This window comes from Tauraco erythrolophus, chromosome 6, assembly GCF_009769465.1.
Source record: "Tauraco erythrolophus isolate bTauEry1 chromosome 6, bTauEry1.pri, whole genome shotgun sequence".
Taxonomy (NCBI): Eukaryota; Metazoa; Chordata; class Aves; order Musophagiformes; family Musophagidae; genus Tauraco; species Tauraco erythrolophus.
Genome location: NC_141470.1, coordinates 69,068,198 through 69,090,603, shown reverse-complemented (window position 1 = coordinate 69,090,603; position 22,406 = coordinate 69,068,198). Strand labels below are relative to the sequence as shown.

At 43.3% G+C, this 22,406-nt stretch overlaps 1 protein-coding gene across 2 annotated transcripts in view; it reads left to right on the top strand.

Moving 5' to 3' along the window:
* The first annotated feature begins 741 nt into the window (after nt 1-741).
* PELI2 (pellino E3 ubiquitin protein ligase family member 2) overlaps nt 742-22,406 on the top strand; it is a 75,627-nt gene continuing 53,962 nt past the window's right edge. The window contains exon 1 of one of the 2 annotated variants that reach the window (XM_086613040.1): nt 742-848. In XM_086613040.1, the coding sequence (XP_086469166.1) occupies nt 796-848 (53 nt within the window). In that variant the 5' untranslated portion in view covers nt 742-795. Of the gene's footprint in view, nt 873-22,406 lie in introns of both variants that reach the window. The other variant, XM_086613039.1, reaches the window with a different exon arrangement.

Genomic DNA, 22,406 nt, shown 5'->3' with positions numbered 1-22,406 from the left:
GACAGGATCTAGAGCCTCTCCATCCAGCCGCAGGCAGCCCAGAATCATCCTCCTGGGCAAGAGGTGGCCTGCAGCCCCTGGAGATGATCCAGAATCCCGAGATGTTCTAGAACCCTGAGGTGATCTAGAACCCCCAGCCCAGACAGGAGGTGACCCAGACCCCCAGGTGATCTAGAACCAGACCTCCAGGCAAGTGCAGGTCTAACACCCCCCCCCAGGGTCTAGACACCCCCCGGGGGCAGGAGGTGATCTAGAACCCTGCACGGTGATCCAGTCCCCCAGGTGATCTGGAACCCAGGCAGCGATGTGGACCCCTCGGTGATCCAGAGCCCCACCCCCTGGCCGCGTGCCGTCCGGCCCCGCTCCCTGCTCCCCCCACCCCGCTTGCGCCCGCCGGCGCGAGCGGCCCCTTTAAGAGCGGCCCCGTCCCCTTTACTCTATGTTTACATAACACAGCCGGGCCGTACCACTCGTGAGCAGCGGAGGGGGGGGGCGAGCGCGCGAGAGAGGGGGCGGAGCCCCGCGGCCCGCGGGCGCGCCCCCTCCGCGGGCGGTGAACGGGAGCAAGGGGGCGGGGCCACGCGGGGCCGGGCGGGGGGGAGGGCGCCGCTTGGCTCCTCCCGCCCCCTGCCGCGGCGAGTTGGTACGTCCCTCCCGGCGCTCCTCCCCCCGCCGCGGTGTAGTGGCCGTTGTCGGGCGGCCGCTGGCTCAGTGCGGGGCGCAGCGCGGAGCCCGCTCGGGACGGGTGCTGGCGGCGGATGGGACTGTAGCGGCGGGCGACTTTGCGGCGGCCCCATGTTTTCCCCCAGCCAGGAGGAGCACTGCGCGCCTAACAAGGAGCCCGTCAAGTACGGGGAGCTGGTGGTGCTGGGGTGAGCGCTGTGGAGGGGAGCGCGGCGGCGGGGGGGCCTGTCCCGGGGCGGGGGGAGCGGCGGAGGCGGCGCCCCTTCCCCTCAGCGCCGGCCGCGTCTCGCCGCTGAGGTAACGCGCGGAGGCGCGAGACCCCCGGCGGAGACCAAGGGGGGGGGGGGGCGCCCACCGCTTCCCGCCTTTCCCGCGCCCCAGCGCGCGGGGCGGCCGTTGGGGTCCCGCTCGCGCCTCGCCCCGCCGTGAGGGAGCGGCCGCCCGTCGCCGCCGCCGGCGGCTTTCCCCGCGGGGGAGAGCGGGGCTCGGCCCTCCGCCCGCCGCGGCTCCGGCTGCCTCGGCACGGAGGGAGGGAGGGCCGGCGGCGGGCTGTCGGGCACCGTGACCGCGGGGCCTGCGGAGACGGCGCGGCGGGATGGAGAGAAACTTTGTGCGGTGAGGGGGGGGGGGGGGGGGGGGTTGCGGGTACGGAGTTACCGGGCGACCCCCGGCCTCGTCGTTCCGCCGGTGCCGCTCGCAGGTGCTACCGAGGCGCGCTCCTTCGCCGCAGCCGCTCGCTGAGCGGTTTCTCCCCTCGCTCCGAGAGACGGCGGCGTCCTCCGTGCGGATTGCAGGGGAGATGACTTTGGAATTAGGAGGAGAGGCGGGGGGAGGAGGAGGAATGGAGCGCTCCTATTCAGATCCGTAGTGGAAATGTTTATTTTCTCAGCTTGATACGGATCTTAAAGTAATCCGCTTGGTATTATGCGCTTGCCCTGCTGTTAAAGCTTGAAGCCTTTCTGCTGAACACCGTAGAAGCAGATGAGGGAGAAGCGTCTAAGCCGTGCTTGCTGGGAGCCCTTGTGAACCTTATAAGAGATGCTTAATTTTGGTAGTTTAATACGTAGGAACACATGGTTAATGGAATAATTTTTAGTAATAAATACAATAGAAAGGTTTCAAGCCAGCCGTGAAGCAGAACAGTTGCAGCCTTCCTGCAAAAACGCAGCCTCCCCCAGAATCTGTTACATGTTTGCTGCAAGGTCGTAGAAAACCTGGTTCTGGTTCCTTAGGGATTTTTGTTTTGTTTTGGTCAAGTCGTTTGATAAAGAACCGTCTTCACCTCTGCAGAATAGCTGTTTGAATCTCTGGGAGCAGATAAAAAGAGCAGTCAAGACTGGGTACTCCTGTGTCCAATGTTGTACCTTTTTTTTTTCCTTAAGGGGTGCTATGTGTTTCTTATCACGAGACTAGGTCAAGATAACGTTACCGTGGAATAAAATAAAGCTGTTACCACGAACGTGGTGTAGCTGGCTCTTGAGAGTCTTGAATTTAAGTCGAGTAACTCGATTCGGGAGAAATAACCATATCAAACTCAATTTAATAAAGAAATGTTCTTACTGTTTCAGTTGTGGAAATGGAGGGTAACCTCAGCTGTGCAACACTGTCTCTAACAATAAAGTCCTAGTATAGTGTTGAATCTTTAATTAAATTAGAGTGCATAAATTGATGTTGTGCTGCAGAGGCTTTTCTTGTGCACAGCTGGAAGCATTTTCCTTTCTCAACTGCTGCTAAAAATAGTAAAGCAACAAAGTTCAGAAGTATGAAATGTTTTGGCTCTGATCTTAGCCTAGCAGAGGCTGGTGTGCTTTTCCTTTAATATGGAAATGCATTGATCTCAGCTTATCGGTTCTGCCAGAGGTCTTGATCTTCACTGCTGTGTGTTGAAACATGCCAATAAAATTTAAATAAACTTTGTATGACCGAGTTTAGTTCTTATTTGAGTATCAGCTGTTCTCCTAAAACCATTGAGGTTCTATCTTTTGAGTGTTACATGTGCTAAAAGCAAACCAAATCCTCTTGTCCTTGTAGTGCAATTGTGAACGAGAAGTCTGCAAACTGGCAGCTGAACCTCTCGGGTCAGTGTGTGTCTGTAGGCTACGCTGAAACAGTAGAATGTTGGCCGTCTCAGCCTACTGACACAATGTGCCTGGTGGATGTGATGTAGGAATAGGTAGACGAGATGGAAGCGCTCCAGGAAATGCCATGACTTCGGTAACTACATTTCCCCCTTTTTTTGGACTGAAGATGGGGGGTTTGAAGATCCGTTTGACACTTTAAGAGCTGATCACTGCATTTCCTATCAGAGATGTCTTAAATGTTTTATGTAGTGCCATAAATAATACAAACATATCTCTTTCTCTGGTGACTCAACATTTGTGACTAGGAACTCTTGAAACAGCTTAAGCATCTGTTCAGTATTCTAAAAAAAATATCATTTCTTAATACCTGTTTTGTATTAAAATCTTGTAATCTGGAGTTCCATTTAAATAAGACAATGTAAATCTGCTCGCTTCCCCGTAGTGAAACTGAGACCTGTGAACGGCCAGAAGTGTAGCATCGCAGCTCTTGTTCCAACTGCTTGATTAAAATTGACAGTGACCTCACAGCTAGATTTAAAAAAAAAAATAAAATTGTTTTGAGGCACAGTGTGTTTTTTTTTTAAAAAAAAGCACTGATTGTAATGTTGGTGAATAATTTCTGTCTTGAGCTGTGAGACTATTGAATTGGGTGGTGAAAAGGATGATGAACAAAGGAATTGACATACCTGGCAAACTGCTGAGAGTCCTGTTTTTAAGATGAAAAAACTTTGCCTTTATGTTTTGCTCTTACTCTCTCTTATCAGTATTAAAGTAGGGTTGTGTACTTGACCTTTAAATCAAGGGGAACGAGTTCTTTTGGCGGTAGGTAGCTCTCCCACCAGAACCCATTCCTGTGTTGGCTCGCAATAGTTGTGATTGCTTGTCTGTGCGTTCGTGCCGTCAGAGGGTAAAAAGCCTGAGGCAGCTCAGGTCAGTCACTGCAGCAAACACATGTCTAGTAACCTCCTCCCAGTACTCCGTTACGTGTTTTCTGTCAGTGATGTGGCAGCGCGTGTTTGGTTAAGATTTTGTCGAGCTTTACATAATCGATGTTGTAGTGAGTAAAAACGGTTTATGTAAATCGAGCCAGACGGGTCAAGATGGCTGGTAAAGAAGAGATCATCTGCTTGATTGTGAATCTGCTGGTGTACATCTGCTCGTAGCGTCATCTGCTCACAAAAGCCTGTGGGTTTCTTGGTGAAATAGAAACATTCATATTCTAATTTTTCGGGGAAAAAAAAACAGAGTTGTTTTATTTGAAGTCCCGTCAAAGTAATGGCCCGTTGTGTGTTTCCTGGAATGTGGAGCTGTAGGGAGTTTTGAAGATGATCCTGAATATAATAACAAGTCCCTGGATGGAGTGTCAGTACTAGTACATTGTTTGACAGTAGCATTCACTTGACTTGTCTGGTATCTGGTTATTAGGTGCTTGTGGTGCATGTCCTGTCCCCTTCTTCCCAGTGCCCGTTTCCCACCCCCCCCCCCCCGCCCCCAACTTTGAATTGCGCTCTGGAGAATTTATTCTGACATAACGGCATTCAGGCCAGCGTGGCTTTGTTTTGGGTGTGGGTGCTGGTCCCTGGCTGCGTGGAGTGGCCTTCACTGGACAGCCTGGTGCCATTAAATCTCTCTTCCTTCCTTTGGGGCTGCGTGGTGTTGATGGGCAGCTTTAACTTCTCAGAAAAGTCACTGGAGTAGAATGGTGTAAGCTGAAGGAGGAATACCAGAGAAGCGCTAAGTCCTAGTCCGTGGCCGAGTTCTCCAGCGATGAAAGGGTTTTGTGCCTGACATTAGATACTTTCGATGTGGTGTACTGCAACCAGTTCTGAGGAGTTCTGGGTGGGGTTTCCGATAGGTGTGTGCATATAAGTGTAATATTTCTTACTAACTAAAGACTTCCCTTAGCTACTCTAAGTTAGCAAGGAGATGTTAGCTGAGGGAGGCTTTGGCTTATAGACTTGACTCGATTTGCCAAATCCATTAATTTTTGTATCTATCTAGACAAAACTCCTAAGGGGTGTCGCTCAGTGTTGTTACAGTGGTCACTTTGAAATCACTTGTCAGCATTTCATGTATAGATTTTCCAGAGTCAACCGTTAAAATGAATGAATCTGTTAACTTACAGGCTGCAGTGCCTGCAGGAGCCACTGTGAATTAGGTGAGCTTTGTTTAACGTGGATTGGTGGACATCCTCGAACAAACAGGCTGTAATTCTGCTGAAATTTAACCTTTTGAAAAAAAAAACAGAATAAAACTCTCATCTGTGTTTAGAGTGATAAATTCTACAGTAACTTTTGGGAAGTTGTTCTGATTGAGGGACCACTTTATAGTTGAAGCAAATTTAGATTTGAAACATGTCATCTTGTGTTTGTCTGAAGGGACCTTCATTTTTAGACTCCTGTTTCTCGTACAGGTATTCTCTGATGGAACGAAGTTGCCCCTTAACTACTACCTCCTTGATGAGCTAAGTAAAGTTCCTCAAGTGTTTCCTACTTTTAAGTGCATCATCAGTTTTTTAACTTATCTGTCTGGCTGTTCACAGAACTCTTTTCTTAATCTCTTACTGTGCAGTTCAGGAAGAAGCTGATGCAGTTTTCCAATAGTGTTGACAAATGCAGATGCAATCTAGTTTTTCTGCTTGTCCTTAATGTCTGTTTGCTTCTGTTTATGGACCGAAGGCAGAGGCAGGGTCATCCTGGCTGTGGTATTAAGCTGGGGACTTAGTTTTACTCACATGGGTTTGCTGTTTGATATCAAGCTGAAGCTTTGTTTTAATGATTCTGTAATTTTCTGCACTATATGATGTAGATATATTGGTGAAACTGCTTAGTTGGCTCAGGTTCTGCTTTTGAGCGTTATTTAAAAATGTACTTTAGGCCTCATTTAAAGGAACTTCTGTAGCAAATAATGGTAGCCAAGCGTTAAGTATGTTCAAGGTCATGATTCTCTCTGAGAATCATTTGCTTCAACAGTCATAGCTGGAAGGCTGCTGTTCTGCAGAAACTGATTTATTATTTTATTTGATATTGACAGTGGCTTCTTGGAGACCTTTGTCTTGTGCTTAGTTTATAATAGATCTTATATGCTGCATATTGAGAATATGTGATCAGTGCCAGTTCAGAGCTTGCGAGTAGATTAATCAAACACCAGAAGTATTGTGTCTGAATAGAACATTAACTGCAGTATAGAGAAAAAGAGTAGAGAGGGTTATATTTGAGGAAAGATTCATGGATTTTTTTTCAGTGAAAGCTTGCATGTGGCTGGATAGAGCAAAGGTTTTGCTTCATTTAAGCTAAGAAAGAAAATGTACCCGAGTTGGTTCTCTGCGACTATCCTATTCCTTGGAGTACTTTTGACTTTCACAGTGCAGATTTGTATCCAGCTGTAGGCTTTATTCGCAGCATCTCAATACCAATGTGAAATCAGAGAGCAGAAACTTCAAACTCTAGAAGCTAAAATCTATATTTGTTGAAGCAAATCAGCGCATCAAACATCTTCATTTTTAATGCTTGTTATAAAAAGGAAACTGAGTGCATTGTGGAAGTTAAACTGTAATCCCCTTGGCATTTAAAGGCAGTAAGTCACACATGTAGAAGACTTTTTTTTTCTTAAAATATAGAAAACAGACTGAGTAAACAAGTCTGAGAAATGTAAGACTTTGTTGCCTTTGATTGATGCACTTCTCATGTAGAACCAAATAACTGCTCCTTTTCCATCTTGACAGAATCAGAGATGCATAGTTTTCCACTTTCCGCTGAAATTTATAAATGAGTAGATACTGTGAAAGTCCACTTGGTTCTACTTTAAAATATACATATAAACCTAGAAATTACTTTCTAGGCTATTAAGATTTGTTTTTTGTTGCTGAGAGCAGCATCTTGCTTAAGCTATTTCATGCTCCATCTTAACAGCAGGCTGTTTTTTGACTGTGATTACAAGGTTGCTTGAGAACAGATTTTTCCTAAGAAGTTAGGAACTTTTTATTATCGAGTTCAAACTAAATTATGGCTGTTTTATATGAATTTATTATGGAGTTAATGCTGCTCTCTAACTGGCTTAGTCCTTATTTCCTCAGTAGTGGTAGCAGATATCAACTTGATGCTTTGAGAAGATGCAACTTTCTTTTCCTGTACTCTTAAGCTAATGAGAAGCTGTGTGAGTGTAGTATGGCTCTGAGCCTGAGCCAACATGCCTTGCTGAAGGTGGGGCTTAGTAGTTCAGAGTACTAGCAGAGAAGTTTTACAACTGTTTGCAAAATGCTATAGACATACCTGTAGGCAACAGGTGTTTAGGTAGGCTGAACCAGCCGTTGTCTTGTGTCATTTTTCTTCTTGGTATTGCCTGCACGTGTTTTGGTTCTGAATTTGTCGTATCTGACTGCTATGGGTATGAAACCTTCCAAAGACAATGCCTCTAGCATGTTGTACAGTTGCAGTCTTACTTCATAGATTCATAGAATGGTTAGGGTTGGAAGGGACCTCCAAGATCATTTAGTTCCAACCCCCCTGCCATGGGCAGGGACACCTTCCACTACACCAGGTTGCTCAAAGCCTCATCCAGCCTGGCCTTGAACACTTCCAGGGATGGGTTATCTACAACTTCTCTGGGCAACCTGTTCCAGTGCCTCACCACCTAAACTTCATGTTTAGTAAAAGTGCTTCTTATGGTATCATCTAGAGTTGTGTTTGTTTATTCTGCACTGTCATACTCGTGGCTTATTTGTCCTGCGGTCAGCAAGACAAGTGAAAGAGAGGAGGATTCAGTCTGAGCTCCCAGCTTGAAGCAAGAACTCTAGCTTGTTTCCAGGTGCACTTTGTGCTATCAAATCCTGTTCTGCTTGTACTGTTTGATGCCTAAATCTCATTTGTGTTGAGGATGCTTTCGTTTTATCATCAAATATACTTATGTTTATTCTCACTCTCTCCCAAGGTCAGCACTGAAAAGCTTGCTTGTGACTTGTCACGAGCTTAAACCTTGAGGGACAGGAATGGGGATGCTGGCATAGAGAGCATGCCCTCTTCAGAGACTTATAAGGAGAAGCTTTGTTTGTATTATAAATACATAACTAAATGGTTTCTTGGCATTTTTCACTTTTATCACCTGGATATGCTAATCTTGTGTTGAAAGAGTCCTGCTTTTCTTTTAGGTGACTTGTTTCCCTCTTGACAAGATGCAGTTCAGAATTTTGTACCTGCCTTACCTTTGTGTCATGTTTTGGGTGTCTACTGGCGTAGGTTTATGCAGGTTAGTACTGAGTCTTGAGATCGTAGAGTTGTTGACTTAATGTGGAGGACCTATTTGAAACTTCTCTGGCAAATTGTATGTGATGTCTAGGTTTAAACTGTTTTAACAACCAACTGTTACTTGGTTGGCTAGAATAAATCTTCGTCCTCATATTAAGCGAATAGTACAGCCGTGAGCAGTACCTTGGGTTCCAAAGCAGCAGATCAGTGTGCTGGGGGTGAAGGGAGTAGGTGGAGCGGTGCTGTCCCAGCTCTTGAGCTGTGGTACCCCATGGTACATCCTCTCTGGATGACCAGATGTGCCCTTTCTGTGATGACTGGTACATTTAACCTTGTAATGTGACCTCCTGTGCAAGTGCCCTCTCTGGGTGCTGTTGATGATGGTATGATGAGTGCACTTATAGCTATGTGAGTTAAACCCAAAGATTGGAGAGGGGAGGTGTGGCAGGTAGTAAGCTGCTTGTGGGGTTTTCTTCACGTCCGAGTAGGTATTGTGGTGCTGGGAGTTGAGCAGTAGGAGTAACCTGTCTCTGGGTTTGACTGACTCTTCAAAATAAAAAATCTTCTACTGCCCTTCCCACAAACAGTGCTTTCTGGCTAGAGTTAATAGAGCTTAAGATACAAGAATGCAGTCCTTGCTGGAAATCTTTGGACAGCAAAGCTTCAACAGTTTTATTACAATTGTTCAGAGTCTTTGAAAACTTGTTACTGTTACTTGTTACTGAAAACTTGAGGGACTGTATGGTAGGAGGACAGGATGTTTTAATAAGATCGGGTTATCAGTGATGCATTTACAAGGTGACGCTGGACTTGCATTGTCTAGATGTAGCTTTTACTTGTTCTGAGTACTGTAACTTCTGTTCCTAAATACAGGGAGCTTCTGAGCAGCATGTGCAAGTATCAGCTGTTCTGCACTGAAGTTTTGTTTCATTCTTCCAAGGCTAGAATATGAAATCCTGTGAGATGAGTCAAAAATGTGTGTGCAGCTTCATAGTAGAGGTGGTTATTAGCTCATGGTGAAGAAAGAATAATTCAGCTAAAGGCTTTCCTCTGCTTCACAACAGAAGTGTCATATAGATAAAAGATATTATAAACAGTGGTGAAAATGGATGCAGACAACATCTACAGTGTGAAGAGTTTGTTTTATTAAAAGCAAAGTGGTTTTGAGATGAACTGAATTTGATTAGGCATGATATGAGGTGCCAAGTGCTGAAGGACCTATTAGGCATGCTTCTATCAATAGCAATTTGTTTCTTCTGTAGGGAGGGAAAGTGAGCAAGCCCTGTTTTGCGCTTCTGCTAGTGATTTACTTCACATGTTCTTTTCCTCATTGAACAATATCATCTTTAATATTGGACTTAAGCACACTGCGTATCCTGCCCTCACTGTAGATAAAACTAGCATGCTTCCAGGAGGGTTAACGAGATATGGGACTGCTCCTAATCTAATGCAGCAGAAGACTCTTGTGCTAGACCTTTATGAAGTATTTGGCAATAAAGACCAAATGTTCGCTTGTCATATTTATTGCTGATATTAACTATGATATAGTTATATTACTGTGTAGCAGCTAATTGTATTAAACAGACAAAAGCAACCAGTCGCACAGCGAGACAAATACGAACTTAAAATGTCCGCTTACTGCACTGCCTCCCCAAAGGAATGGGGACAGGGAAGAAAAGTCGGAGGTAGCTGGTACAGAGTATGTTAAAAAGGAGAAGGCCAAGAAACATTATGGTCCTCTCCTTGAGTATGGTAATGTTAACTGATCCCTGTTGTTGAAAAATTCTCATTTTTCCTCTTTATGCTCAAAGAATTGAGGACAAAGGAGAAGTTGGCATAGTCTTTCTCTCTGATAAACAGTTTTGGAAGGCAGTCTTCATATTCAACTGTAGAGATGCGTTTAGTAGGTTTTCATGTTACTCTTCACCCTCAAATATGTATGCTGTCTTTATTTTAGAATCCAGAAAGTTCTTTAACTGTCATGAAATAATTTTATTCTTCAAACTGGATGGCTGTAGTAATGCCTAAACAAACGGGTAGGCTTCAGACTTACGAGGTGTATCCTCTTAGGGCATGTGAATGTCATGGATGAAGACAAAGTGGTTCTGACTGTGAAGACAGTTAGTCACTGTATGGAAGTAAACTAAACAAATTGAGTCATGTAAAAGCTTAAATCTCCTCTTGTGTTTTACAAATAAACTGGAGACCAAATGTGCAAACTCCCTAGCACGTGCCTTTAGGAAGAGTGAAAGAACTGTTTAGTCTAGACACAGAAGTTAATGGGCTGAAACTTTGATACAAGCACAGCTGTATTTCGTCATGTGCAACAGCATGGCTTTATTTGGATTGTTGATGTCTGATTTAGTAATGGTGGAGCCACAGCCTTTGAAACAGGAGTAGTGTGCACATATCCTTGTTTCATAGAAAAGACAGAGCTGTTGAAAGAAGCTGAGCTGTATGGTTCCTGCTTCCCTGCACATCCTGTGACGGGATTCTGTAGCTCACAGATGACCTTGATTTTGGTGAAACATTGACTGATAAACCAAAATGTTACTGTACTTCCAACGTGTCTTCCTCCCAGTCAGTGCTTGACCTCTGAGAGCAAACAGCTGTGAAACTCAATACTTGGATTCAAAAATCATTTTGGCATTGGAGAGGAATCTTTGAGACTAGATAGGATTCATTGCCTTGTAGTTGTCCTAACCTTTCTGCTAACAGTCATGTAAGACCTACTTTGAGTTACTTTCTGAATCTTAAAAGTTGCTGGAATAGTTTCCCAGTGCATCAGGGAGGGAGTTTTGAATTCAGGAGCTTAGTGTGTGAGCTCTTAGCTGGTCTTCACCAGCCTAATGAAAAGCCTGAAACACTGGAGATGCCTTCAAACACCACTGGCAAGCCAGCTGCCCTTGGCACCATACCGGCGTTCCTAGAGGCTGCAGGAACGTGCCTTCATGGGCTGGTGTCTGTGGAAGCTGCAGTGCTTCAGTCTTACTGGCTGTGGGGATGTTTTTTTCCTTAGGTAAGATGTCTGGCTGAACGTGCCGGGGTAGAGACTGCAAGCCACTCAATTGTTTTTAGGGATGTGTACTGCAATACTTTTTTTCCTCAATTACAAAAGCATTTCTTAAATAACCCTTTTTGGTAGTGAGCCCCTGCACCCATTTAAAGACTTTGCCAGAGCTTTCCCAAAAGCCCTAAATATGTTTCTCCTTTTGCCTTTGAGAGATAAATAAGCCATTTTTTACAGTATTTTCACAGTCTGCTTGTTGTCAGAGCAGAAGAGCCTTAACTTTTGTTTTGTGCCTTGCTTTCAATGTTTGAGCACAAAATACTGCTGTTATGTTGCTGGCTCAGCCCTGCCTTATCTCTTTGGTTGCACAATCACACTTCCAGCTGCAATACTTGAGTGCTGTATATCTAGTTTTATTGCAAGTTTTGAGTTTCCAGCACAAAGAAGCTGGTGTAATATAGCAAATACCTTTCCATGTAAGGATGCAGGAAGACTACAAAATACAGAGTTCCCTCTGTAAGCAAAGCTAGGGCTTAAGTGATTAGCAGGGTCTAAGTCAAGCTCAGTGTACCCTCCTAGTTTATTATGTGCAATGTGACTCTAAATTCAATTGAATTGAATTCAAGGAATTGTTGAATTTAGAGGAATTAGCCTCTGATCATATATTGCTAGTTCGCACCTCAAACTCCTTGGAGGACACTGGTTTATATTAAGGCTTTACCTAGTAGAAATCTCTCAGCATAGAGAGAACAATTGTAAAATAATGCTTTGTTAAAGAGTAAGCAGATCCTTGTGGCAAAAGTGATTCGCTCTTTCTCCTCTGGGCATTTTGTCCAGTGCAGGAAAGAAGGAGCTGGATTTGAGGTTGGCTGGATTCCAGTTGCAGGCTATTCAGACCCAAGCCAGAAAGAGTATGGGCTGATTTGTGAGTTTTGAGCAGAGATGGCAGTTGAGAAAAACCAGCTGTCTCAGTTTTGTGAACTGATGAAATTTGTTATGAATATGTCAGGTGGTAAAACTGTGATGCTTTGTGCTATATAGAGTTAGAGAAATGCATTAAAGATCAGTTTGTCATGCATAAGTCAAGAGAGCAAAACAGTTGAGTTAAATGAAAATAAATATTGGTAGATAAATACGCATGATGCTCTTTAATATCCAGAAAATAAGTGTATTCATTTGTAAAAACAACTCGTTCGTTAAGACCAGATGTGCAAAGTGACCTTCCTCCCGCTGCCCCTGCCACCGTTCTTCCTTGTGCAGGAGCTAAGTGAAGTCTGTGTGAGTGGCTGCAAGCAGTCTTCTGTTTACTTAAGTGAAGGCGACTTCCTTCCCACCTATATTCATTACTAAGTCTGAAGAGCGTCCTAGTTAGGGATAACTTAAACTCTTCATTTTCTTCCTTCTTCCACTCCTAGATTTTTACGTGCTGTTGCTCGTTTTTGGAGAAAGGAGTTTTATTTGATGTGTAGACCTATGCAGAGTGTGACAGATGTTGTCAAAATTAAAAACCAAAATAAAATAAATGGTATAGCAGGCAGTATTTGACAGGGCCTTTTAGCTTCCTATTATTTGTTGTTTATTTTTTTTATCTGTTTTTACTCTGGGAGAACAAAAGTCCAGATAATGACTGTTCAGATGTGCAGTTTGTCTTGGCATAACTGAAGCCTTGTTGAAATCTAGGGAAGTTCCTAACAGATGCCTGTTTCAAACTGCTCATGGTAACTACTCATAGTGTCTAGAACTGGTTGTATTTAAGTGATGCGGGATAAACTGGTTTAAGGGTCCGATGCCTCTTTGAGACAGTGCAGGCATTGGGTAGAGGCAGAACGAGGTAGCTGGATTTGGGGTGATGACCCATACGGATGGTGTGAAGTCAGATGTCTGAGGTAGTTACTGCTCCCAGCTGTCTGTGCGGAAGGACACCACATCCTCAACTCTGCCGCCACCATTATCTCCCTATTCCAGTCATTTTCCTTCTGCCTCTGATGAATACACTGTGATTTTCGGAAAGATGTAGTGACAGGTGAGGTTGTAGTCTGTAACTGGAAATGAAGTATGTCATTGAGCTGATTTTAATCCAAAGCCTCCCAGTGCTGTTTGAGCTCTGTTGAGGAGAGTCTGTAAGATGAATGAGCCCCCTACACCCTCGCCTTGTTAGACATCAGGGAATCCATGTGTCTGATACTCACCACTGAGGGAAAGCTTTGATTGGAGCTGTCACCTTAGTAGACAAAGAAGGAATCCAACTGCAAGACATGTACCCAGAGGAAATCATGCTTTGCTGGTTCTTTGGCATCTGAAACTCCTTGTTTTTCGATTGTTCTCTTTGTCACTTTGTCTCTTTGTCACACAAATGTTCTGGCACTGCAACTACTACGGTTTGGATGTAGAAGAGTGGCAGCCTGGGCCATGCCGTAAGGTCTGTCACAGGTGTTTGTGAAGAAAAGTTCAGTGTTGTAAATGTTCATTGTGTTGTATGTACAAGTCAGCACAGTGTCTTTGGGTGAAAAATCTTCTGGTTGTTGTTGGGGTACTAGAAAAACCTTCAGTAATTGTGCTTCATGAAGCACTCAGTATAGAACATGGGTCTTGTGGTGATACGCACTTTTGCTTTGGATCAGTTCATCTCTGTTTTTTCAGTGGAAGAAAATGTCCCTGAAGACTAACTCTGAATGTCTGTGTTTCTCAGAAAACCAGCTTTTTGGAGGCATTTTGAACACAACCTGAAACTTGTTTTGGGAATTGCAAATCATGTCCCATGTAGTTCAGCAGCCTTGTACTTTTGCCTCTCATGTATGAGCTCAGTTCAGAACTAAGACTAATACTCTGTGTTATATTGAACATAAATGCTAAATTTTCAGGAGGTGAAAAGTCTCATTCTGCAAGTGGTTGTAAAATAACCTAGTCAAGAATTTTTTTGTCCTTGGCCAAAAATCTGAAAGGAGAAGTTTGTGTGGGATTTGTCCAGCCTTCGATGCCTCTCTAATACTTGTTCCGTTATAATGGGCAGTTCCAGGAGATGTACTGTGAAGTTTCACAGACGAAGATATTGGAACAGGCTGATGGGGTGTGTTTCTGTATGTCATTCTTGCCTTCTGCCACCCCACAAGGTGGTAGAGTGATGGCATCTCTCGCCTGAGAGATTTCTACTTGACAGAAGCAAATGCTGTAGCTCTCTTCTCTGCTTTTGGTAGGGTTGTAGGAGGAAAGAAGAACAGTTGTGAGACATCCTTACGGATATTCTTGTGGGTATAATGCCAAAGTATTGACAGAGTAGCAAGGGAATGTCCTCTCTGTTTTCTAAAATGCATATGCAGTATCTTTAGCTGGGTGAGGGAGAAGAGGTAAGAATTTGGGTATCTGCAGAACCCACATGAAAAGGAGACATTATGTGTGTACTTGTGCATCCTCATGCGCTGGCAGGGAAGTGGGATGCAAAATTTCTTAGCATCATACTGCTCCCCTTTTCTGTTGAAAACAGTGTTATCGTGGCCAAGGTGCCCTTATGGAGCCTTTATAAAAACCTGAGGGTAATTGGGAATCTCTTGAGCCAGCCAGCTGTAATCAGTTACTTCATTTCTGTGTCTCTGGTTCTTTTCAGACATATTTTGCTGGGGAATCCACTTCTAATTTCAGTCTTGGGCTTGTGAGCTTTATTTCTACAGCTCAATTTCCATTTGGCTTGCAAATGCTGCTTCTGAGTCCTGTAATACTGTTTGGAATTGTAGCCTGTACTTTGGGAAACATTGCTTTAGACAGATCCTCTGTTTTCTTGGTCTGGTTTGCCCCATAGGGCATCCTTGCCTTTAAAATCAAAGAAATCTAGATAAATAGAGAGAAACATATGGGGTGGCTTGTTTTTTGAAAGCTAGTGAACAAAAATAGTAATCGTATGCTGACTGTCTTTGTGGGTTTTGGCTAAGAAAAAGAGCTGGATTTCCAAAGGAAAAAATTGGAGGGAGAACTATATGTGGTTTTAAACTTGTTTTCTGTTCTGCAAACCATTGTGCCACTTGTGAGCATTACTTAGTATCTCGTGGAATGTATAAATGCAAATTTTATGAAACTTCAGTTCCTAGAGTATGTAACCAGAAGTTGGCAGGCTGGATTAGCACTGCAAATAAACTAAGTGAAAATTTTGATCCTCCAAGAAACTTAGTTGCTGTAGAGCCTTTCAGCTTTAGGGTTTCAGTGGTTGTGTCAGTATATGAACAGTATTGCACAGCTATCCTGCCTGAAACAATGTCTTGCTGCATTGCTGAGAACGATGTGCCTTCCCATCTGGAGACAACAGTAGCGCAAAATCTCTTGTTCAGGCAGTTGCTGCAAGAAGCTACACAGTGACATTCTTAGAGAAATGAAAAACTTTGGGAATACATCGCTTCTGTGACTTCGATTCATTCTTGGTAAATGCATGCAGTTACCTCCTAATTCTTAAATGTTTGTGATGGTGTTCTGAGACCTGTAAAGGGTCAATGTGTATTTGATGTAACGTTTTGGAAGTCCTTTTAAGGGAAGAAAAATCTCTAAAATGTTGTGGGTAGAAGTGTGAAGATACTTTGCTATGATAAGGCCATATAGATCAGAATTAGTTTCGCTGATCAGCAGTAAACATTTAACAGCCTTGCGAATTCTTTTTCTGGCTGGAGGTGACTGATTAACTTTGTTATAGGTTATGATAAAAGCAAACACCCAAGGTTGCTGTGAATTAGTAAGTTGTCAGGGTGTTTTAAGTCTGAAGAAGATACATTGAAGTCTAGTTCTCTGCATTGCTGCACTGTTAATTTCTGATTTATTTAAAAAAAACCCACAGCTTTGGCTGTGCTGTGATGCTTGTGTACTTACAGTACATACACTGATCTGGTAGGCTTCAGGTAGTTCTTTCAAAATGGGTATGAAGAATAATTTATCCTGTATGGTTTGTAGGGCACATAACACACTTGTTTCCAAGAATAGGTCCTGCTTATTTTCCTTGCCAGCTGTTCCAGGTGTGATGCTGCCTTGCATCATGGTGCTCTCCAGACTTCCAGTGCTGTGCAGTTCTTCCAGCCTTCTGTGTGTTCTTTATGTCTCACTGTGGTTTTATTTCTACGTCTGCCTCCTAGAATGCCCATTCTTACCTTTTTTTTTGATTTTGTTTGGACAACAAAAGGAGGAACCTCTGACAGTAACTCTCACTCAATCCATGTGCTAAATGTAACCACAGAAAGTTTCTCAGCTAGGTTGGTACCTCTGGCCCAACTAGGGGGGAGTGGAGCAACCCTCTGAAATAGCCTCTATCTGGAGACTTTCAACCTCTAGATCTTGCTGGGTGCTAGAAGGTAGCTCTGGCTTTTCTCTTTCCTTACCTGCTCTAAATGTGCTTGGAGCAGGCTGTGTGGTAGATTATCTTGTGTTGGACTGTTTGTGCCACTGTATCAGTCGATGATAATGGAGCACCAGTGACATTAAGGATGCTGCTGTGTTCAGAGAGGCAGTAATGCTTGCAAGTGCTGCAAAGAAGGAAACCTAATTCTGTGTTTTCTGTTTCCGAGGCAAACATTTGGGATTCCTTTAAGCTGTTGGGATTGAACAGCGCTGTGCATTTATAAGGCTGTCTTTTTCCCTGGGAAACCAGGAGGGATGTTAAAATTGATAGGATTTGACATAGATGTTACAGGTCAGGATGCAGAAGTTGAGTGCTTCACTTTCTATTCTGTACACTGCCTGTGAGATCACCTGTATTCACAAAATGGATGCAAATTTCGTCTCTTCCTCTGTGTTAAATGATACTGAAATGAACCTAAGAAGATTCTCGTCATGCTTGAGTGTTTGAAAAAGCTGTAAGTAACAGACATCCTGGAACTTCTTGTCTGGAATTGCAAAAATGATATTAGAACCCCTTGTATTTGGAAGATAACTGAAGTTATAAGAAAGTTATCCCTTTTTCTTATGAAAATGTGAGCTGTCAAATAGTCCTTGATAGTGTTTTAGGGAAAGGATTTGATTGCTTATGAAATGAGTTGTCTGAATTGTGCTTTTTTTTTTTATAGCACAAATGGTCCTTTGAATCAATGTAGTTTCTTCGTCATGTTTAATGTAGTGAAGTTTCAAATGCAGCATGGTGTTATTACTATTCATTCCTCAGACTAAAATTTGAACAGCTTGCTTTTGCACCTTCAAGCATGTATAAAGCACAAACAGATAGGTTGAAAGTGTTTGGTATGTCAGGACAGATGTTTTTTGATGTGTCTTGTCCCCTTGTGTTATATGAGGTCTTACTTGTCCTAATTTTGAAACTTGCAGCTTTTTTTTGGTCTGGTATTTAAGAGAAGATTGTAAATTGTTTCCATACAAAAGTGTGTGGATCCTAAGCCTCTGGTGTTTTGGATAAACAGTCTTCCTCCTTCACTTCTTTCTCTCCTTGCGTTGAAATGCAGCTGTGCATAGTACTTGCCTTTGAAAGGGATTTTGTGTTTATCTGACTTGTTTAGAATGCAGTAAAAGGAAGATCTCACTTTCTGTCGTATCTATCTGTATTTAGTTTAACAGAACGCCGTATCAAACAATTTCAGTGGCATTTGGCTAGATTAGAGATAGTTCTCAGATGAATAGCATTTCCTCTGTACTGTAAGAGGTTTGGGGTTGGAAAGAGGATTCTCTAAACATGGTGCTTTGCCCACCTCTTAGACTCTTTTAGCTGGCATAAAAAGCATGCTTTGAAATGAACTTGATTAGTTTATACCCTGTATTTTACTGTGTGCTAGCATTGTTGGTTTTATGCAGTGGTGAATGGTTTTAGTTGACAGCTTTGGAGATGGGCTTAAAGCACTGAATAAAATTGCCTCCTTGTTAGATGAATGCTGGAGGGAGCAGTAAAACGTTGGAAATAAGGATTGTTGAGGATGTCATTATGTGAAAGAACAGATTCCCTTACCCTTTGCTTTCTAAAAGGAAAACCCCTTGCCTTCTGATGCTCTTCTGGCATATCACTTATGTTGGAATTGGTATAGTAGTATCTTAAACGTTAGCTTTTGGTGGGTTTTTTTAGCTGCTCTTTTCCCCTACTAGTATTATGGTTATGAATGGCTTCTAAGAAATCTATGTTGTAAGTGAGACTATAATCATGCCTTTCTCTGGCTGTAGTGCTTAACTGGGCTGCCTATATAGGTTTTCAGCTATTAAGTTGTTTGGAACTGTCAAGTTATTTGATTGCTTTAATTGGAGCTCGTCCTGATGGTCTAGTAGTCTGCATCAGCATGCTCCTTTAGGCTCTTCTAGAGTATTAGCTTTTAATCAAACTTGTGCCGCTTATGGAGCTGTCGTGCAGAAGCTGATGCAGCAGAAATCCTCTGTTACTGCCTCTTGGAATACCTGTTTCCACGTTGTCATTAACACATGCAATAGAAGATCTGGAATTTCTTGAATTAAACTAAGGTTGCAATGTCAATTGAAACTTCCACAGAAACGTACATCTCTCAAAAGTGGTGGCAAGGGTCTGCTGTACTTGATTTCACAAAAGCAGAAGTAACAAATTGTTTTTCTGGAAAATAATCTGAGGCAAGTAGCAAACCACTTGCTAAGAAAAAATATGGTCAAAGAGAATTATAAGAATATTCTAGAAGTTCTTCCCACTCTAGAAGAAATATCAGCTAGTTTACAGGAGTGTCAAAACTATGCTCTTGGCTGAGTTTCAGTCGTCTTACGTTACAAGGAGTTAGAGTAATAAAGCCTTGACTCCTGTGCCCCTTGCTTTGAGACTTGGTTGCTTTTGCTACTTTGCTTCTGTATTTTCTTACTCTAATTTTTTTTTTTTACCTCATCAGTGAGGGAGAGAGTATCAAAGTAGCAGAGAGATTTGGGACTTCTGAAGGAAACTGTGTAGTGTAAATAAAACTGATTAAAAGCAGTTCTTGTAGAATTCTATTTGGTATTTGCAAGCCAATAGCATCCTTTAACTTTTTGTACAGGATGAAGTTAATATAGATCAGGTGTGTATTTTCTTGATTTGCCTGTATTATGTAAGCTAAACATGCCTGAGGATTAGTCAGCTGTGTTTTCTATAAATATTCTCCCTAAAACAAACTTGATATTTTTAACTATTATATTACAGTAGTTATAATAGCAAGGTAGTCCTGCTGACAGTGGTGGGGATGTGTAGAGTGGAGTAGTACAAAAAGCAGCCTGCGAATTAATCTGAACTGTTCTGTACCAGATCCTTTCATCACTTGGGGGGGGGGGCCAGAAATGAGAGGAGGCCATAGCAGCCAGAAATAGATGTTTTTACCCCCTCAGAAATAGGCACTTTTCCCCCAAAAGAGCTGAAGAGCAACCAGTTCTGTTCCAGAATACCAAGGGAGAAGTAAGGTCACCCTGGAGAACCCCAGCTGCTTCACATGTGATTTCTTGTGGTGTTTTGAGTAGATAAGGTTCTACTTAATTGGTGTACTTTGTGAAGAAGGTTCCTTTTTTCATGGTGTGCATATAACCTGTTAACCATGTGTTCACCTAATCCACATTTCTGATTCTGCTCAGAAAGAGACTGGCTGTATTTGAACATAAAAGCACCATAAGTGTAGTATACAGCTTTTGGTCAAGCTGACTGCTAGGTTCCTAATGGTAAGGCAGCAATTAGGAACAACTTTTGAAGGATAGCTTAAAAAAAATAATTAAAAATAACCACAAATAACTAGCTGACAACACAAATTAGCCTTCTTTCTGAAAAAAGTCTGCCTAACAATGATAGGCAGAACGACTGCAACCTCTGCAGAACCACTGCAACCTCTCTGAAGGCTCTAGGGCTGTACAGGTAGCAGTAAACTAGGCAGACAGTGCTAAAATTTGGTGCTGGGGAAGAGCAGGCTTGTGGTGGGCACATAGTATTGATCACTATGACAATGAGTATTCATAGAATCATAGAGTGGTTTGAGTTGGAAGGGACCTTCAAGATTATCTAGTTCCAATCCCCCTGCCATGGGCAGGGAAACCCTCCACTACGCCAGGTTGCTCAAAGCCTCATCCAACCTGGCCTTGAACACTTCCAGGGATGGGGCAGCCACAGCTTCTCTAGGCAACCTGTTCCAGTGTCTCACCACCTTCAATGTAAAAAAATTTCTTCCTTAGATCTAATGGAAATCTCCCCTCTTTCAGTTTAAAGCCATTGTCCCTTGTCCTATCACTACAAACCCTTGTCCAAAGCCCCTCTCCAGCTTTCCTGTAGCCCCTTTAGGTACTAGAAGGCTGCTGTAATATCACTCCGGAGCCTTCTCTTCTCCAGGCTGAAAAGCCCCAACTCTCTCAGCCTGTCTCCATAGCAGAGGTGCTCCAGAGCTCGGATGATCTTTGTGGCCTCTTCTGGACCTGCTCCAACAGCTCCATGTCCTTCTTGTGTTGGGAACTCCAGAGCTGAACGCAGCACTGCGGCGGGGGGGGGGGGGGGGGTCTCACGAGAGCAGAGCAGAGGGGCAGAATCCCCTCCCTCGACGTGCTGGCCACACTGCTTTGGATGCAGCCCAGGACACGGTTGGCTTTCTGGGCTGCAAGCACACATTGCTGGCTCATGTTGAGCTTCTCTTCATTACTACTTCTCTTCAGTACTACTTCCAAAAGTACTGGAGGAGGAAATGCTTCCTGAAGTGTTTCATGAGAGTTAAATGACTTCACAGATGCAAGTTGTAACAACAAATGCCTGTCTCAAAAGAAAAAAAAAGATAAAAAAATCTGATTATAGCCACAACTAACTACTCCAACGTACCTTTCTCAGGGATAGTCAAATTCACAGATGCAAAAACAGTGCTCTTAATTGGGGAAAGAGATGAGATTATTTGAGACTTTGGAGCTTGCTGGTTTGGATTTTCTTGCTCTGCAGGAAGACTGCTTTATTAAGCTGTGCTACTGGTAGCGATTAGGAAGCATTTATGCCTATAGAGATGTCTTAGCCAGCAGAGTCTGAGGTGGGACTGTGTCTTTGATTCAGGACTTCCTTCAAGGTTGCAAGAAACCAAAGGTCTTGGATCTCTTATTGCTCAAAGGATGGAAGCCCTTTGCTTACCCATGAGTTACTCATTGCTATAGTCATAGTAACAAGAAATTAAGGCTACTTTAGTTTGCTGCTGTAACTTCTTAAAATGTTTTCCTTTAGAAAGAAAGAAAAATCGGATGGGAATCAAGTCTTCTAGCATGTGAGCTTGCTGTGAAAAGGAGAACACGTTGTTTAGGTTCTTTGGTGGATTTGGCAGGAAGTTCAGGAGACTTGCTTTTATCTGAATCTCCCTTGCTGTGTGCATGGGGGAGAGTTCTAACTCTGATACTGAAACAAGGTGAGGAAACCTAGGTTTTCTAGATGAACTGAAACAAATGTCATGGATGGAATGGATCAAGCCCTCAAGTTTGGGATGGAGTAGGTGACTCCTTGAAATTCTGTCTAGCTCTGTTTGCTGTCATTTGGTGATGAGCAAGCAACTGTACACTTTGCCAAAGGTACATGAAATGCAACGGGGAAAGTGCAGCTCAGAAGACAGAATGGAGCCTTCTGGTCAGTCTAGGCTTGTTGAGCTGGTGGTTAAGTGCTGGGAGATGATGATGATGAGGACAACAGTATTCAGCCCAGAGAAGAGAAGGCTCCGGGGAGAACTTCTAGCAGCCTTCCAGTACCTGAAGGGGCTACAAGAAAGCTGGAGAGGGGCTTTGGACAAGGACCTGTAGTGACAGGACGAGGGGCAATGGCTTTAAACTGAAAGAGGGGAGATTTCCATTAGATCTAAGGAAGAAATTTTTTACAATGAGAGTGGCGAGGCACTGGAACAGGTTGCCCAGAGAAGTTGTGTCTGCCCCATCCGTGGAAGTGTTCAAGGCCAGGTTGGATGAGGCTTTGAGCAACCTGGTGTAGTGGAAGATGTCCCTGCCCATGGCAGGGGCGTTGGAACTGGATCATCTTGAAGGTTCCTTCCAACTCAAACCATTCTAGGATTCTCTTCTCAACCTCCAAGAAATGTCAACATTGGTTTTTTTTTTCTAATCTGTTGTAGTCATCTGTGAAGCACTGCAGTGTTTGAGAAGCACTTTTGCATTCACTGCCGAAACTCATGGTAGGAACAGGCTGATGATTAACAATACCTCTGCTGTTGGAGGCTGCTTCTGAGGCAGAAATTGATGCTTGTAATAATCAACTGGAGACAAGCTTAGACTTAAATTCTTATTGAGTTAATATCTATAACACTGATACATGGTGCTGGAGAATAGAGATCAAAGGAGAAAATAAGCCAGTACTGTCCTGTTGGTACAGAAATACCACTTATCTTTGGTTTTCCTATTTGGCAACACTTCCCAATGAGATTAAGTTTGAGAATAACTTCACTCTTCTGTTTCACTGAAATTCTCGGATAACTGATAGCAACTGCTTGTTTTATG